An 18,321-nucleotide genomic window follows, 5' to 3' on the forward strand; every position below is an offset into this window, starting at 1 on the left:
TCAGGTTAATCTTTTAAAATTAAATCTAAGGTTAATCTTAGGTATAATCATGATTGAACTAATTGTTAATTACTAATATTACAGCAAATCCATGAATACTGAAAGAGGAGATGAGAAAATTCTGGTTAATCATTAATTTCAGATGAAAAACATTCATTATTAATTTCACCATTGGTTAGCGAAAGTGTGTGATTTTTAAGTCCCGCCTTAGTCCGTAAAACCTTACTCTTACCCATAAAGCTGTGGATCGTTATTCATCTCTGAACTAAGATTCTTGTTTGCTGCTTCATTTCACCTTAAATATCTCACATTTCAAACTGATTTACATAACTTTTTTCCTCATAACTGTTTATCTATCAATTTAACCAGTCTAAATGTGAAAAATCATTTCTATTCTGAGACCAAATCTTCCAAAACCATAAAAAACCAGAGATTTCACCTGAAATAGATTTGAATAAAGACAGAATCTTTGGAAAATAAATTGTTTCCCTTTTGCTAATGACAATTTTTCTGGAGGAAAACACAACACCGTTATAACGTCTACCAAGATCAAGTCTTTTTATGTTCAGTTAATTAGCTATTGTAATAATTTTCATCTACAACACTTTACCTTAACCTTATGGAAATTTAAAAAAGGTTAATCAACCTTTAGCCAGATTGAATGGTAAAAAAGAGTTAAAAACAAAATCAAAATATAAGCAGCTCTTAACCTCAAAAATTATATTCATTATCTTCTGACGGTTAATGTTAATTGCTGTCCTGATTGGATTTTTAATATATTCCTGTTAATCTATGAGTTCATCATTAACTTGACCATAACCAATGGATAGAGCTTATCCATCAAATGGTGAACACCAGAAACCAGATTTTTTTCTGGTTAGATCAGGCAAACATACGAGCAAAGCTTTCAGGAATGAGAAAGAAATGAAGAGATCCGTATTAGCACTCGATTAATCGACAGATGAACCCAAATGAACTTTAATCGAATTTATTTTCCAGTTCAATCTTTTTTGTGGCTAAATTTTAAAGTAATTGTAATTAAATCTTGTTGAAAGTCAATGTTGAATAAAAAAAATACATCGTAATCCATGACTGGTCTCAAGTTTTTCAAGTTTCAGCAATACGAATTTGTTAATGGACAATCAGTTGAATGAGAGAAACCTAATTCAGTTTGATAATTGTAAATGGATTTGTTTATTTTTTTCTTGGAATTATGAGAAAGATGAGAAAAGAAAGAATTTATTCTTTTCTTCTCACTAACATAGTCAAAAAAGGTTTGATCGCCCCAAATAGTCAAATAAGTGCAACGATGATGTAGTCTTGCCTTAATGACTTTCTTTCGCTTTATCATCAAACCTTAAAAATGAAAACAAAGTAATGAAAGAGTGAAAAAAGTAACAAAATTTCATCTTATTTCAGTATTTTAAGAAAAAAAGAAAGAAAAAGAATTTGTTTTGAGATTTTTTTTTCACTTAATTGTAACAGACTCTAATAAAATTTTGGGGTTGATTTTGTGTGTATTTATGTATGTGTATGGGTATGAGAAAGAAATGAAGAGATCCGTATTTTGTATTATTATTATATACCAAATTTGACAATTATTGAGGCAAGATAATAATAATATAAATAATTGTTTCTGAGCTTCCATCATGATGACTTTATCTTGTTGATTGCTTTTGTTTGTCTTGTAAAAACCATTTGGATAACCCTTTTCATTTCAACTGTAATTCTGACCAATTCCTCTCGATAATTCGTCCAAATGTTTGATTTTGCAATCAATTATTTTTATATCCTTCGTTTTCTTGGTTATGATGATGACCATGGTCATTGATAAGGTTAACTCCAAGGTGAAAAATTGGTTAGAAAATGGTTTCTAAATCTAATGATAAACATTTGACAGTAATTTAGAGAGAAAGAAAAAAGAGAGAAAAATAGGAACAAAACAAAACAGAAACAAAAACAGAATAAACATGAACGGGTTTAGGTTCAAATTTTAAATGAATGATAGTATTGTTGAGTATATCTTGATGCATAAAATGAGTAAATTTCTATGTCTCGTCCATTGCAAATGATAACTTTTCACTGGCCGATGTTACAATCTTTGACTTTAGTTGTTGACTTGATTTGGCTTGTATTTTTTGAAAGCTCCATAAATTCATATTGTCATGCCATTGCATATTTACCACGATTTTGGAGTAGAGAATAATTTGTGTGTTTTTATAATTTTATAGTTTCAGAGTTGTTGAATATCGAAACACTATTTTATCTTGAGATTGACAAAAAGAGATAGTAAGAGAGAAAATTAGAGAGATAAATAGAGAGAGAGATAGAGAGATAAACAAAAGCAAAAACAGGATGTAAGCAAAAGTGAAGGGGAAAGTATGATTGAGAGTCAAAGTGCATTAACACAAGGGAAGGCGAAATAGAGGAAAAGAAAGAATGAAAGTATAGGGGAAAAGGTGGAAATAGTCGAAAACAGTTTAGCTGCTTGACATCTCAGTTATGAATTCAGAATCATCCATTGATTATAATTAGTTAAAATTATTGTTTAGTATCCTTCGGTAAACCGTTTTGCTTTCAGTTGATCTTTCTTTTTTAGTTGAATTTATCACTCTTTGGTTGGTAAGTCAAAATTTTTCTCCAAATAAGTCAACAGCAAAATTTTCCTTTGTAAACATTTTTTTTCATACATTGCAGCACCTTATTAAGCTTTTATTTTCCGTTTGAGTGATGTTAACTCGATCAGCAGCCTCCAAGCTTCCTCTTCCCGCGGTTCTCTTTATTAGAATTGCCTCTGCTAGTTCCATGAACGCTTGGTTGATATTCAAATTTGATTTAGCACTAGTTTCAAGAAATCGAATTCCATGTTCCCTGGCTACAGCCTCGGCCTTTTCTCGAGGAATAATTCTTTTATCTTCCATGTCACATTTATTGCCGAGTATCATCTTTTCAACATCCTCATTTGCATGTTCATCTATAGTTCTTAACCATTTTGCTACACTGTCAAAGCTTTTAAGGTTAGTTATATCGTAAACTAGCATAATTCCACTGGCTCCTCGATAATAAGAGGTTGTAATCGTGTGAAATCTTTCTTGTCCAGCAGTGTCCCATATCTGAAGCTTGATACGTTTTCCTCTTAACTCTATAGTCTTAATTTTGAAATCTATACCTGTGAGAGAAAAGAGAGGAGGCAAAAGATAAAGAGAGAAAATGAAGCAAAATGAAACAAAAGGTATAAGGGGAAGGATAGGATTAAGAAAGATGGTTATGCATGTCAAACTTACCAATAGTAGAAATGAAGGTTGAGTTGAAAGCATCATCACTGAATCTAAAAAGTATGCACGTTTTACCTACACCAGAATCACCGATTAAAAGTAATTTGAAAAGATAATCATAATTTTGACGAGCCATGAAACTCGACTATTGGATATTTAACTGTTTGTTGAGAAATAATTCCAACCGGTTGCTGAACAGAACAAATCAAAAACATTAAATTTAATGATAGCCACAGTGTAAACATGAAACCAGTTTTTACATTTGCTCCCCTTCCGGAGAATGGTAGCATATAAGGCGCCACCGTTCGAATTCAACTTATGGCAGACGAGTTTTTGGCATTACATTTTCAAAGTTAACAAGGATTTTTGATTACAATTTGAATTTTCATTATTATGAGGAGGAGAGGTGAGGGTGGAGGTAGTTGGGTAAACGGAGATGAAAACATGGATATGAATTGAGTTTCGGTAAAAATGAGTCGCTGAAAAGTAAGAAGCTTTAATTTTCTCCCAGAATCAAGTCAAATACATTATTTTGAAATCCGTAGGGGAAATGATATGGACAGTTCCGAGTGAAATGTCTATTTAGTTGAAATTTATGATAGATGTTTAGCATTGGTGTGGAACTGACGAGACATGTTGTGGACCCGCTTGACCTGAAGCAGATTTCCGTTGCATGGAAGGTTTCTGTATTACACGAAGACGAAAAAACTGTCCGCAACCTTGACATCGCTAACTAATGAATATATCAAAGCCAAAATGCACTAAGTCTTTTGGCATTTGCTCTCAGCCTTCATCTAAAATTTAATAAACTTTGATTTGATAACATTGAAAAATTATCCCAATTTGCCTCTAGTGTCGTATTTCTGATCGTCTCTTAATATTTTGCTTAGTCTCTTATTTGAAACTTGACGAAGGTCTTGCTCTAAATTGTGCAAGTCACGAAAGATAGAAATCACTACAAAAATAATTGTAGGTTAGCTATGTGACCATTTCGAATACTATCAAACTATCGAGAATTATTGACGACTCCTCAAGACTGATTGATTCATCGATTGAACCTTATCAAGTGAAAAGTTCTATGCATTTTATTAACTTGACCTTTAACAGCTAAGAAATGATATTATAAATGCCGTGCGATGTAACGTTAAAAAACATTGAATTTTTTCGATTGTTTAAAAATCATTCATTAACAATGTGGTGTTCTGAGATGAGCGTTGTAAAAAAGATGATTTCAATGTGGTTCTAGTTGATTGAGCCAAAATGAATGAAATATGCATAGATTTTGAATATTAACATGATTTATAGATGAGAATGTCATTTTGCTTGCATCACAAATAAATTGATAATGGGAATTGGAAATTTTTGCGTTTACGCGAATTTCATGGATTTGAGCATTTAGAACCTCCAGGTTCACTTCTTTTTACGATCATTACTACACTTCGAACAGTACCATTTTCCTTTTGGTTTCGTTGTTAAGCCAACACATGCAAAATGGAACCACTCGATCGGACAGTCTGGATTATCACAGCCAATCATTTCTCCAAAAGATACTTGATGACATATACAGTAAGTAGGTTCATTTGGATCAACAGGCATATCTAGAACATCAGCACTACCGGTAATGGTCGCTAAGATAGAAGTTTCTGAGCCAGGAATAGCAGCTAGGGCAATAGATGGGTCTGTGCCTACTCTTTGTTTTTTGTGACCTTTATCAGTTCCATAAACGTTTTTCCTCCGAACCGAACTTGCTTTACCTTTTCCTTTAGTCCCTTTTCCTCGGCCACGTTTTCTACCCTCTTTTGGAGTTGTAGATTGGAATAAAATTTTTTCTTTCAATTCATCTTCTAGTTTGGTTAGTTCTGAATCAAGTCTTCTGATGTATTTATCGATCATCTCATAGGTTTGTGCGGAGAGTTGGATTTTGTCATCACTTAAAGAGGTTGCTTTTGCAAATTTATTCCGTATGTCAGAGAATTTGTCACACTTTTCGTCTTCATCCAATTCATTAGCTTTGTCCACGTAATTTTCAGAAATTATTCTGATGGCATTGATGAGGTCTGAATAAAGAACAAGAAAATAGTTGTTTGAAACTAGTTGTTAAATTTTGATATTAAATTCACCAAATTTTTACCTTGAGCTCTCATGTCCAAATCTCTCATCAGAGTAAAGTTCCTTTGTAAGTCTGCCGGTAAAGTATCCAGACCTAAAATTGTATTGAGAGGTGAAGCGAGTCATGGCAAAATAAGATAATAAATGAAAATAGAATGAGTTCATGATGAATTGATCGATGTAAATTCAAAACAATTAAAGAGAGTCAAGGAGAAAAAATAGATTGTTCTCAAGAATTGGGGGGAAGTTGGTATTTTGTTTATAGTTTCATTCATAAACATTGTCTTATCTCTAATCATAGATTGATCAAGCGCACTTAAAATACAACTTACTTTCAAGAAAACTCTCCAAATGAGGATTGGTCATGATTTCAGGTTTTAATCAATTAATTAATTATGGTGTTTCGCCGATGATACAAAGAATTTGCCAACAGATTGTACAAAATAGCAGACTCAGGAGAGGAAAGGTTAAGGGAGAAGAGTATAAAATGAGTTGTTTTTGTTGTTGCTGCTGCTGTTGTTTTGGAAAAGGCTCTTTGTTCAATTATCTGATGGGCAGTGTGGAATCAAATATTGAGTAATGATACGAGGATTACAATTTAAACTACTATTAGCATTTTAAAGGTTTGACTGGAGGAGGTCGGACCACAAAATAAATGGAACTGAAGCAAACCAGGGAGAACAGATGAATAACACTTTTCTCTCAAACCTGCGGACAGACTCACATTTCTTTCTTCTTTTTCTTTTTTGGGCCTTTTCTTCGTCTTATTATGTTTTGAAAGAGAAAGGCCAGTAACCAAGAGTATACTCTTTGAAAAGCACGAATGACATAAAGAATTGTAAATGCTCAAGTTCATGATTAAAAGAACAGGATTAATGAATGAAGGTTGAAAATTCTAGATGGACATAAAATACGAAACTAATCATAGGGGATTACAGAAACGTATGGAAATATAAAATAACTTTAGGGTAAATTATTTAAAGATTAATTATGTAAATATTGTAGCAATACTTTGCAAAAAAAATGTCTAAACATGGGTAAACAGATTATCAGCAGATTGTTCATCATCAATAATTGAAGAATAAAATTTTGTAATAGAAATATTTTATTGAAAAATTAACTTTGTCACAAATACACTGGGGCTGACTCGAATGCAGACATTGCTTAATAGTTGACTATTATAATAGATTTTCACTTTTAAATAGCTTTGAAACAGCGCAAAATTTTCAATTCACGATTACATCTTGTGCTTTGATTGTTCAATCCCTCATAATATTATCAATTTTATCGGTGGTTCAAATTAAATAAAATTGACTACATTGCCGAGAAAATTACTGAACAATTTCAAGGAGGAGTAGACAGAGGTAGAGAAGAGATCATCATTATTGATCAGAAATTATTAACATCATCTGCTTTCCGGCCAATGTCGTTTATATTCCTCGTGCTCAGCTAAGTCTTCAAGAACCTCTTTTCTGTGTAATAAAAGAATAATTAAAGCCAATAAAACACATATTGATATTAATGTGATTAAAGTCGAAATGACTATGTCACTTGGTGTAATAAATAATTTAGTTCGCCATATTCGTGGATCACTAGGCGGATAAGGTATAACAACAACCTGAGCATCAGGGACAATTTGAGACCAAGAGCTGACTCTTATCACATTGTCTGTAGCTGATGGTATAGAAGCTGTTAAATTATCAACGAAATTGGGTAATTGGCCAAGACCAAAAATAGAATAGGGCATTTGAAGACTAAAATCCGATGACTGAGATAATTGACCAGCGAATCCAATTCTTCGATTGCCTGCAGTATCAATCAGTTGATAGCTAATAGAGGGACCAGGTTGGTTAGTTCCATATGGAATGACAGATGATGGTGCTGATCCATCCAACGTTTTTTCAATACTTGGACAGTCTCCATAACAAAGTCCACTGGTTACCAGAACTTTAAGGAAACATGCATCATACATTTGATCATTGAGAACGGCTGAGATCATGTAATTAGGTTTCCCAGAAACACGAGAATTGACTAATACGTCAGCTTTTCCATCTTCGCTAATATCTGCAAAAGATGCTAATACAGGTGAATTAGTTTGACTCAAACCAGCATCAATGAACCAACGAGGTACAAAAGATCGGCCTAAAATATTTGTCTCATTTTTTATATTCTGTAAGATGATGACTTTAACTAAATTTGAATCTTTAGATTTCATTAGACCAAGTAAATCAGGATATCCATCACCATCAACATCAGCTTGTCGAAGTTTCAATGGAAAAACAAACTGGTCTGAGCTATCTTGGATTACCGCAAACTGCAATGATCCGGACGTTCCGGCTACATCAGAGAAATGATCATTGAGAACAGACCATTGATTTTTAGAGCCATCCAATACTAAAAGAGCAGATGAAGATGAACAACTTGAATCTCCACAGACTGGCAATATGTGATCAACAATTCCATCAGCATTCATGTCGGCATAAGTTGACATACCAATGAGTTTGTATTTAGGAAATGGGATTTCTTTGATTTTCTTGAAACCAGCAGTAGAACGAGACCAATACTCCATAGCTTTATCACTTTCAATAATCAAGTCACTCCTATAGTCACCATCAAAATCAATAAAACTATTACTATTAGGTGAACGTATTATTCCATCATTATCAGCAATGCTTAAATTGACACGAGTAGCATTAGACTCCTTAATTGAAGTGTAAATGTATCTTTGACCATCGACATCACGAGCAAGCAAATCAATTATCATATCTCCATTATAATCTAAAGCTAATGGCTGATGAGTCACTTTGGCGAAAAATAAGCCTTCTGAAAGGTAATGACAATTTAAATGAGTTCTATTACCAGGTATGAGGAATAATTTGAACTGAACATTATTAGTGGAATGATCAGCGTCCTTGGTTATCACAATAATATCCATAAAAGCTTTTCCCAGAAAGTCACCGGGAATAAGGCCAACAATGGGTTCTTTTTTGCTGGTGTAACATTCTAAAGCGGGATCGACGACGAAATCAGGTTTTTCTGTGGCTTTGAGCACTTGAAATGAGCTACGACTAGGGTTGATAACAAAAAAGTCCGTTAATTTGTCTGAATCGAAGTCTCCTAAAGCAGTGACCAAACCATTAGCTTGGATTGAGATCAATTTGCAGTTCACATTTATACTATTGATAGATAAAAGTACATTAAAACAAAAGAAGATAACAATTCCATCTTCAATGATTTTGATACCCATTTCTTCAGAAAACAATTAAACTCAAAAATTAAAAAACATAATTACAATATAAACATAAACCATCTGTTACCATTTAATAAACATTGATTTAACAGACAGAAACAATGACATATCTGGTAGCATTAGTCTTATCGTTTTTTAACAAACGAATGTTTACTTCTTCTGCACAAAAAGGGTAAGATTCATAACCTAAAAGTATCGATACTCAAGTGAAAATTACTCGATACAAGAGCATACCCGAATAGTTACACTCGGTTATATTATTAGAAAAGATCGACAACTTGTAAATTACAAGACTCTCAAGGAGCTTGACAATTAGTCTAAATTGTTTAACAAAATTTTTCCTTGTTCTCTGATTGTGCCATGATGAAAAGACTGATTTCTATAAAAATGTATAAGACATGTATGTTAAATACGACATGTTATGTTAAATTGCATGTTTGTGTTAATTCTCGATGAGATTATTTTAATGTTTTCTTACATTACATAACTCAGTGCTTGATAACCGCTAGTTATTGCGACTGATATTTTTGGTTATTAGCACTAGTTATTTGAATGGGTTTGTTAACAAACCCATAGAGAGTTAAATGAAATAATTGAATTCAATTTTTGGTTAAATCTCACAAATCTTATCAATGAAGAAGAGATAAAATTTTTTAGCCATAAATTGACCAATTGTGTCTTCAGCTTTTACTTTCATTATGTAAGCTTTTTAAATAACTCTTGCTCGGTGATATGATAGTGAATACACTCGGGCTTCGCCCTCGTGCATATAACCATCATATCACCTCACAATCGTTGTTTAAATATACATAAAAAATCTTTAGTAATAAAATCTCATTTTACTAATCTTGTTGTTAAATTTTAAGCTTTAAATCTTTCCATGCCTAATCTAAATTTAACTCAACAATTCAACACCGCAATATTTGAACCAACGAAAAATATTGAATTGCAACAATTTGTACAGTCACCTACCAAAAAGTGCACCTACCAGAAACTGCACATAATTTTTTCAATGGCCCCTAACAAGGAGGAGTTTTATCTACTTTTGAATTTCGTCGAATTTTGATTCGATTTCTTTAATTATCAATAGGCTTAATTAAATTTTCTTTCGTGAAATATCAATCTAAAAACTCTCAAAATCAGTTTAAAGCAACATTTTTGTGTAAATTTGTTCTATTAAGGGAGATTGAAAATTATGAATTATGCTGCTCGACGAATAGTGTAAATAAGCTATTTCCAGCTTGGTGCAGTTTCTGGTAGGTGACTGTATTAGCTGAGAGGTTGATGATCACAATGACTTTCAAAAATACCATAATCTACCTGAAAATCAATGTATGTTGATGATTAAATTGAATTGTATTTATTTTCATGTTAGCCTCACACGCTTCTTGTTTCAGAACATAAATAGCTCAATCTTCTGAATGGTGAAAATTTCATATCATCAATCAATCAACACTCATATCATCGATCTAGAACATCGAAAACATGAAAATTTTCTCAATGGAAAAATGTGCTTACAAACGGTTGCTTCCAACAATAACTTGAATTACAATTTGCTTCATCATAACGGTTTAACTGTTTGGGTAAACAACATTTTTAATGATTTACCAGAAACATTAATCAAATTACCGGTTAAAAGCATTTGATTATTATATTTTTACATGATCTTATCGTATTGAATTTAATCTAGCTTCTAGAGCTTTTGTAAATAAATTAAAATCGGAAAACGATCTAATGGTGTTGTACATTTATATTGTTTCAATGTTTCTTGAATTTTCACTATAATGTTAAAAGTGTTTGATAATTTACTACTGATTGTAAACATTTATCGGTCTACTTTGCCTCGATAATCGTGATTAATCAAGAGTACTTGGGAAATTATTATGAACATTGGACTTTAACTTGAGTGAAAAGCAATCTTTGTGTATCAATTGATTTTAATTTTTAATATTTACTTTTAATGTAAACTATAATAATGGAAGATGACAATAATTTGAACATGTTTCGTATTTTCTCCATATTAAATGCATTGAAAATGTTGCTGGAGTAAAATCTTTGTTGATCAATTTGATTATTTCCATTCTTTTTATGGATTGAGCTTGGTAGGTTGCTTTTAACCAAAAAATTATGAGAATTGATTATTGCTAAGTTGATTAGAAGTTGGTTTGTCCAGTGAGGTAATATGATAAAAGGATAAAAGGTGGTCATTAAAATAAATGCATCTTTCACTTTATCGCTGGTCGATTTTAAATAAAACTAGAATCTAGGAAACAGAAAAAAACATAATTTAACTACCATGATATAAGGAAATTTTTCTCTATTATAATATGTGATATAAGCTTTTGTTGAAATCGATGTAAATCAAATGAAAACAACAAGAAGCGAAGTTGTACCGATTTGTGATCACAAACAAGATTTTGTTAAATAAAAAGGAACTATGAGTGAAACGAAATAACTAAAACAGTAATTACAATGATTAATATCACAACCTAGGTAAGGCTACCTTATTATTTTAGTAGACTAAAGTCATTAATGGGTAATGAGAAGAAAAAATAAGATGAAAAAATGACGAGAAGTTGGGAGAAATCAGGATTTTGAATGCACCCGGCAAGAGTTGAATTCAAAAATTATGTCATTGCGAGTTCAGGAATCACTAAGGTAGTAATGGGTCAGGAAAAGGGACAAAGGATAGTGGATTGGTGTATAATTTTGAAGTTTTTAAGTAAATTGAAGGGCAATGAGGAGGTAGGATTAATATTGTGAAATTAACTAAACAAAGACGAATTAGATTGGAAAAATAGATTAGGTAAGATACTAGATTTGTATAATCAACCAAGTATAGTCCATAAATCGTGAAGAGACTTTGCTTGATCAATTTTTCAGTCTTTCATTCCATTTCTTTCAGTCAAATGGCATCTTTGGAATGAGCTAGTTAATCCTTCGTTGATTGAGCATGCAGTTTAGCTTTAAATTTCAGGTAATCAAGTCTCTAGGGTAGAGAAAGAGACTGATCAACATGTTCAATGGCAAAATATCAAAATCCATAACCAAATTGGTGCTAACGATAAATTTGATTGAAAAAAGTAAATAAATAGGTGAGTTTGGCCGATCGAAAAGATAGTTTTCAATCCACTTTTTGGTTCGTCATTGCATCTTATAAATCTTCTCCACAAAATCCTGGTAAGTGTTGCTATAGTTGGTTACAATTTACTGCTTTCTTAGTGTTAACTTATGCATCTTTGGCGAGTTGTCGTTTTAAAATATTTGATTCACAACCGAGATGCTTCTGTATTACACTTTATCCTGCTAAAAACTGGTCACTTTATAATTGACTTTCAGATCCTATTTACTACTCCGTATCATGTAGATCGGGTCAAATTCTGGTATAACCTCTGACCCCAGAAGGTTTCGAGATCAAAAGGCTCAAATTCTGAAAAAGAGAGAAAGGATAATTAGATGATATAAAATTTCAATATTGGTGAATTTTATCAACTTACTTGGTACAGAGGCACTTCTGTTTTTGTAATAAGAAACTTTTGGTGTTGATTGGTTTTGATTTGGAGAAACGGGTCCATTATTAGTTACCGCTTCATTATCACTTTTACTACAAACTTCAAAATCTTTCATCACAAAAAGCCAACCTGAAAATAATTATTGAGCAATAAGACATGTTTCAATGCAAAAATGAGGTAAAATGATAAGATATAACGTCAGAGAATGATAACTAATCAGCCGCCAATCAGTTGAAAATTGAAGTCTGGTAAGGCATGCTTTTATCACCCTATGACATTGGATTGAAGGATTTCCTTACTTTCATGGACATATTTAATCATCTCTTGATGCTGTGGAGTAATCTCTTGGACATCTTTATGAACTAATACTTTTTTGGTTCTATTGTGAAAAATTGGCTTTGCTGAGCTGCCATGAAGAAAAAAGAAAGAGGAAAGAAAAATATTATCTGATATGCTACAAGATAGTTGATTGAAATATATGACTTGATGTTGGTAAAAGTGGACAGTGACTGAAGGTGATGGATTAAATCAAAGTATACTGACCTTATCTCGTTAACTGGTAGATGATCAGAATCACGTTTATTCTTAGATACCTTTTGATTACCAAATGATTCATATTTTTGTGAGATGCCTGAGAGTAGAAAGAAAATGAAATTATTTGTATAATGGAGCAACAAGGACTAAGGTGACCCTTCAACAGTAAATGGATTAACACACACATGTGACACGAATAATTAACGCGAATCGGCATAAAACAGTTTGTAGAAGAGACGTGACATTGTAAAGGTGGAAAAATAATGTTAATGAAAATCAACAACTTACCTCGTCGTGTTTTTGCTAATATCTCTTTTGTATTACCTTTGGGTAAAGCATACATCGCTCGTAACAGAGATACTCTCAATTACCTATGTAATCCAACCTAGGGGTACAGAATAGTCAATCACAAGGAAAAAATGAACCAAGAAAAACAAAAATTAATGGAATTATCGTATTTCGATTGAATGGGTCGAAATCAAGACTCTAGAAATGTCTAAATATACAGTCACAGGCAGTGGATAAAATACAGAGAGACAGAGTGAAAGCAATTGAACGAGGAAAGAGAGACACAGTAAGCATAGATATTAATACACACATGCAATGAGAATTGAGCTGATGAACAGTTAAATAACAAGTTGAGGAAGCAGTATTGATCATCTGTTAAGATAAGTTAATTACGATACAAAGTGCAGATGAACTTACCTTTCGTTATTAAGATGCAGTTAAAAAATGTTCCTTGGACCCAGCGTGTTCTGTGGAGAGTTAAAGAGAGCACAAGAGAAGCAGAGGGAGATTTGAATAAGTCGAGGGATACTTATGACATAGGTTTTTACATAACCTTAATATTCAGCTTTTTCTTATCTTTTCATGATTATTTTCAGATAATCAATTTAAGATTTCTTCAATTAGGTGATATAAAAATTGAAGTACTATTTGTGCTAAGACAATAAAATCATTTTATAATGAATAGTGAATTATAGTGAATAAATAAGAAACATAAGTTAATGACATAACAACAAACAAGAAGCTACAAACACATTTGCTATAAATGTTTTCGTTTGAGAATTGACTTTTATCTGACCTATTATTACTGACCTGACTTAATTGGACCACAAATGGACTATTTTACAATTATAAATGAATACAAAATTTAAATCAGAATTGTTAATAATGGGCTTTCAGATAGTTAATGGCGAATCCAGAAATGATCTCTCGTTTCATAATCAAATTCAATCAAACAATTATCAATTTATTTTCAAAGGTTATGCTTAAAATGAAAACAACATTTCCAAGCGAAAATTACACAAAAATTTTGAATTAAATTGCAAAAAGGGAATCGGAAGAAGCTCTTAAAAATGGAATCAAATATTTTGAGTTCAATACAAGCGATTAATACAAATGTACACTTTACAAAAGCACCATTTGTCAATGAAATGATCAATTTGAATTTTGATAAAATCGAGTGAAAAGATATTTTTGGATAATTTTTTAGCTTTTCATTTTGAATAAAACACTTGTGCGTATTGATGTTAGGCACTTTGCCATGAAAACAAAAGTTAAATGCATAAAAAATCATTTCAACCTCATGAGTGCTGAAAAGTACTTTTGAGTAATAACATTGAAAATCAGAGTACAATTCACAGAAAATCATTATAAGGAAATAAATTAATTTTTGAATATTTTAAATTCAATGAATATTGTTATCTATTTCTGCCTAATGATTAAAATTTAATTTTGCAAAAATTATAATGAGTAGTTTACTTGAATCTAATCAAAACAAAGCAGCAAAAATCATTTGAAAATTCTTACACTTGAATGTGAATTGAAAATAAAACAATAAAAAAGGTTATTAGAATGCAAAATCGTCATCATCCTCATCATAATCATCAGTAATCGTTGCTGCACTAGCCACTGGATTGGGTGATTGAATATCATTGGAGGAATCCGTTTCATCATATTTAATTGCCTCCGGTGGTACTTTAAATGAAACTCGACGATTGTTTGGTTTACTTTCTGCCTTCAACAATTTATCAGCTAATTCAATTGAACGATAATCAGAGGAACCAGTTGAGTGATAATGAGCAATTAGCAAACATTTAAGGAGTATTTTTTCATCAACTGAGTCCAACAAAGCTGAGTGTTTCGATCGTATAACTGCTCCAATGGCTGAAAATATGAATGAACAAAAATATCAATTAATTGTCTTGTTATATTCAAAATAAATATTAAAAATAATAAGAATCGTAATGAAACAAAATAGATATTGTACCTTGAAAATGAGATAATATATCTTTTGTAGAAGGCTTCAAATCTCGTATCGGCACCACCAATTTGCGCTTTTTTTGAGAATCAGCTTCAATGTATCGACAAATTACGGAATAATAAGGCTTGTCAGAAGTCGATAAACTAGTAACATGATACATATTTAATTTTGAACCTCAAAGTTATTCCAATAAGATTTCCCACAATTGACTGAAAATATTAATGAAAATAAAAACAAATACGTAACCAAAGTAACCATGACCATATTTACCATATTTGTTTGTCAGATAGTAAAATTTTAGGTGACAATGGTGCGTAATTAACCACAATCATAGACTAATCAGAATTAAAGTTGAGTGATTGAACTTGAGAAAGTAGTTCCTAATGAATTTTCAGCTTTTATTTAAAATTAAAAGTAGCAAAGCGAAAAATCTAATCGACTATCCTTTTATTCAAGAGATGAGAGATCAGAAGCGAAATATTGAAATGAAAAATTCATTGGATTTTTCATGGAATTGTTTTTTTAAATAATTAATATCATTGAATTTTTAAGATAGGCATGTATTTAATATTAATACTTTGGGATTATCGTCAATTTTAATGGAAGATAATTTATACAGTTTCAAAGAGAAGTTTGATGGTAGGATTTCATCCATTTGTAACAACATTTTTTCATCAAAATTTACAATTTAAATTGAATTAAGTATTACCGTGTTTCCGCACAAAGAAGGCCAGAGCTTATTAATGAAAACTTCACTTATTCCCCCTTTTTACTCTATTTGAATAAGCCCAGTTTTTTTTTTCAATAGAGTTATAGCATTGCGGCTAATTAATGAGAAAATCCAAGGGCTAATTAGTGAGAATTTTGATGAATAAGCTCTGGCCTTCTTTGTGCGGAAACACGGTAGTTTTTGGTCTAATGCTCCTTTTCACTTTCAATTTTGTCGAGAAGTGATTTGAACTGTTCTCTCTCTACTCTGTTCCGACCTTTTAAAATCTTTTTTTGTTCCTCTTTATTGATATTGTCTAGTAGTCGATTAATTTTGCCTAACCCTACTATTTCATTTCCGTCACGTAAGAGCAATGATTGGCCTTCAGATAAAACACAGGAGCGAGATAATTTTACTTGCGACAGATCACTTTGACCAGATGTAATGTAATCTTTTCCAGGCGATAGAATGATTTGTCCGACGACGTCTCCAGTTTCAAAATGAAAATTTAACATATTGGTGGTAACAAACTTTCCACGAAGAGCATCTGAACGATGAGATGAGTTGAAGAATTGCCAGAGAACTTCAAGATTATTACTCTGGCTGAATTCACCCGATGGACACACAGCCATACCTAATGAAATAGATAACATAATTTTATAATTATAATCAATCAACATTATAATTTCATCAAACTATTATAAATCAAGACTTACCTCTAGTAATGTCATCTCTTTTTACTCCCTGCAGTACTATTTCAACAGAATCACCTTCAATAGTTTCATCTAACACTTTATTGAAGCACTCGATGTAATTAATTTTTGTCCTAATGTGACGATCAAATCCAAGACAGTCGATGATTTGACCTTTTGTTAATTTTCCATGTTTAACAGTTCCTGTTACTCCAGTCCCACGACCAGGTGGACTGTAAATTTTATCAATGTAAAGCAAACCTGAACAATCTAGATTACGGTCAGGACTAGGAAGAGTGTCTAAAATTGTAATAAGTTTTTCTATTGATTCAAGTTCATCTGTATCCTCTTTGAGTGCCTTAACCGCCGATCCATGGATAAAATGGATCGCATCACCATCTAATCCTTCTTCAACTAACATTTCTCGAGTTGCAAGTTCACATAATTCAACATTTTCTATGTCACCTTCACCAAACTCATTGATGAAACCAACAAAATGTTCAACACCATGATGACGAGCAATAGCTAAATGTTTACGAGTTTGTTCTGATGGACCTTCTTGGCAGCTGACAACGATGATAGCTACGTCAGATCCACAAGCTCCAAATATTGTATTTTTAATAAGGTCTTTTGCTCCAGGTAAATCAGTTAGAACATAGTGTTTAGATGCACTTGTAAATTCAATTTTACATGGAACTATCGATTGACCTGAAAGGATAAAATTAAAATTAAAAATTTACAATATGAAACAATTGTCTTTCGAGAATTGATTAACGCAAATGAGCTACAAGACAAAGATGACTAAATAGAATAACTTGTATATCAAACCTCTAGCTTTCTCATCTGGTGATTTATCGATTTGGTCGATCGGCTTATAAACTGAACGCTTCAATTTCGATTGCACTAAAGTTATTGCTGAAGATAAAGTTGTCTTTCCATGTCCAGTATGACCCAAACAGCAAACATTAACATGAGTTTTATCTCGAATAAAACTGGATTTGCTACGAGGATCCGTTGATGCCAGTCGTCTTCCTAAATATTTGATAACAGTTAATAATTGATCAGAACGAGATATTAAAAATCTCATGTTTCATAAAATTCATATATTTATTATGTAAAATAGTAGAAACACAGCTTTTGATAAACAACTTTCAAAAACAAAATAAAATGTGTTTGCGTTTGATTCCATAGAAACAATGATGCAGTTTTTTCACGCCATCTATCAATAAACTTTTACTTTTTTTATTCAAAGTTGAATTAAAAGTGAATAAACTTCTTTTGATCAAATTCGCGAAGCCTACGAATTTCAGGCTTAAATTTTCTAAATTAAAATGAGACTAGGTCAGATAGTCCATCAATAAATGAGTATTTGCAAGCTTCTTAATCGATTAGAGATCAGTTATTAAACTGTTTTGAACCATTTTGCGAAAAGTAAGGGTAAACGAAAATCCGTCATCTCAATTTTTTATCTTCAAAGTCTCAGCCAGTTGAGTCAATCCTCGAACTGATGAAGATAACCGAATCTAATTAGCTAAATTAGGTCTGGACTTAATTGGATTATTTCATGCTAATTTAAGATAGATTAAATCAGATTTGATTCAACTACCATAGATCATGTCAGCTCTTTCACTCAGCTAGCTGAGACTTTGAAGATGAAAAAGTGAGCTGACGATTGATTTACAAAGTCTAGATGTTTTGGATAACTCATAGACTTTCACCTGAAAATCTTCTTGAGCTCCATGAATCTTTTCTTAACAGAATGATTACTAGAGATGGATAATGCATGAGCGTTTAATGATCGAGAAATTGTTCCTTTAACAGTTGCAAGATGAACGTATGGCATGGCACATGGTACGTAATGGCATATGATCAAAGAATCGATCAATTTGTTTGAAACTTTCAAGTTGAAAGTAATTTAAAATAGTTACATAAAATTAGTCATAATCTCACCCACTAGATGGTAGTAAAGCAGAA

At 32.0% G+C, this 18,321-nt stretch overlaps 6 protein-coding genes across 7 annotated transcripts; all 6 read right to left on the bottom strand.

Moving 5' to 3' along the window:
- Positions 1-1,386: 1,386 nt before the first annotated feature.
- Positions 1,387-3,486, bottom strand: LOC107368575 (ras-related protein Rab-10). Its single transcript, XM_015936420.2, has 2 exons — positions 3,285-3,486; positions 1,387-3,169 (listed from the first exon to the last, which is right to left on the bottom strand). The coding sequence occupies exons 1-2, from the start codon at positions 3,409-3,411 to the stop codon at positions 2,685-2,687; spliced, it is 612 nt and encodes a 203-aa protein (XP_015791906.1). The 5' UTR covers positions 3,412-3,486; the 3' UTR covers positions 1,387-2,684.
- Positions 3,487-4,342: 856 nt separating this feature from the next.
- On the bottom strand, positions 4,343-5,843 carry LOC107368574 (inhibitor of growth protein 5). The gene is made up of 3 exons (XM_015936419.3): positions 5,717-5,843; positions 5,407-5,478; positions 4,343-5,332 (listed from the first exon to the last, which is right to left on the bottom strand). The coding sequence occupies exons 1-3, from the start codon at positions 5,748-5,750 to the stop codon at positions 4,686-4,688; spliced, it is 753 nt and encodes a 250-aa protein (XP_015791905.1). The 5' UTR covers positions 5,751-5,843; the 3' UTR covers positions 4,343-4,685.
- A 628-nt stretch (positions 5,844-6,471) lies between these two features.
- LOC107368573 (T-cell immunomodulatory protein) lies at positions 6,472-8,789 on the bottom strand. Its single transcript, XM_015936418.3, has one exon. The coding sequence runs from the start codon at positions 8,629-8,631 to the stop codon at positions 6,790-6,792; it is 1,842 nt and encodes a 613-aa protein (XP_015791904.1). The 5' UTR covers positions 8,632-8,789; the 3' UTR covers positions 6,472-6,789.
- A 2,312-nt stretch (positions 8,790-11,101) lies between these two features.
- Positions 11,102-13,406, bottom strand: LOC107368610 (uncharacterized). 2 transcript variants are annotated; one of them, XM_015936470.3, is made up of 6 exons: positions 13,279-13,406; positions 12,969-13,065; positions 12,690-12,777; positions 12,446-12,552; positions 12,132-12,275; positions 11,102-12,064 (listed from the first exon to the last, which is right to left on the bottom strand). In XM_015936470.3, the coding sequence occupies exons 2-6, from the start codon at positions 13,021-13,023 to the stop codon at positions 11,994-11,996; spliced, it is 465 nt and encodes a 154-aa protein (XP_015791956.1). In that variant the 5' UTR covers positions 13,024-13,065; positions 13,279-13,406; the 3' UTR covers positions 11,102-11,993. The 2 variants fall into 2 exon arrangements, with proteins under 2 accessions (XP_015791956.1, XP_089124162.1); XM_089268036.1 differs by having other exon boundaries at positions 12,969-13,406.
- Positions 13,407-13,911: 505 nt separating this feature from the next.
- Positions 13,912-15,206, bottom strand: LOC107368462 (uncharacterized). Its single transcript, XM_015936282.3, has 2 exons — positions 14,953-15,206; positions 13,912-14,849 (listed from the first exon to the last, which is right to left on the bottom strand). The coding sequence occupies exons 1-2, from the start codon at positions 15,104-15,106 to the stop codon at positions 14,533-14,535; spliced, it is 471 nt and encodes a 156-aa protein (XP_015791768.1). The 5' UTR covers positions 15,107-15,206; the 3' UTR covers positions 13,912-14,532.
- Positions 15,207-15,729: 523 nt separating this feature from the next.
- On the bottom strand, positions 15,730-17,518 carry LOC107368450 (uncharacterized). The gene is made up of 3 exons (XM_015936267.3): positions 17,176-17,518; positions 16,372-17,055; positions 15,730-16,289 (listed from the first exon to the last, which is right to left on the bottom strand). Exons 1-3 carry the CDS (start codon positions 17,432-17,434, stop codon positions 15,862-15,864), a joined length of 1,371 nt encoding a protein of 456 aa, XP_015791753.2. The 5' UTR covers positions 17,435-17,518; the 3' UTR covers positions 15,730-15,861.
- Positions 17,519-18,321: the final 803 nt, after the last annotated feature.

The sequence above is a fragment of the Tetranychus urticae genome, chromosome 1 (genome assembly GCF_039701765.1).
Source record: "Tetranychus urticae isolate SD_2017Ah chromosome 1, NJAU_TeUrti_SD_1.0, whole genome shotgun sequence".
Lineage (NCBI taxonomy): Eukaryota > Metazoa > Arthropoda > Arachnida > Trombidiformes > Tetranychidae > Tetranychus > Tetranychus urticae.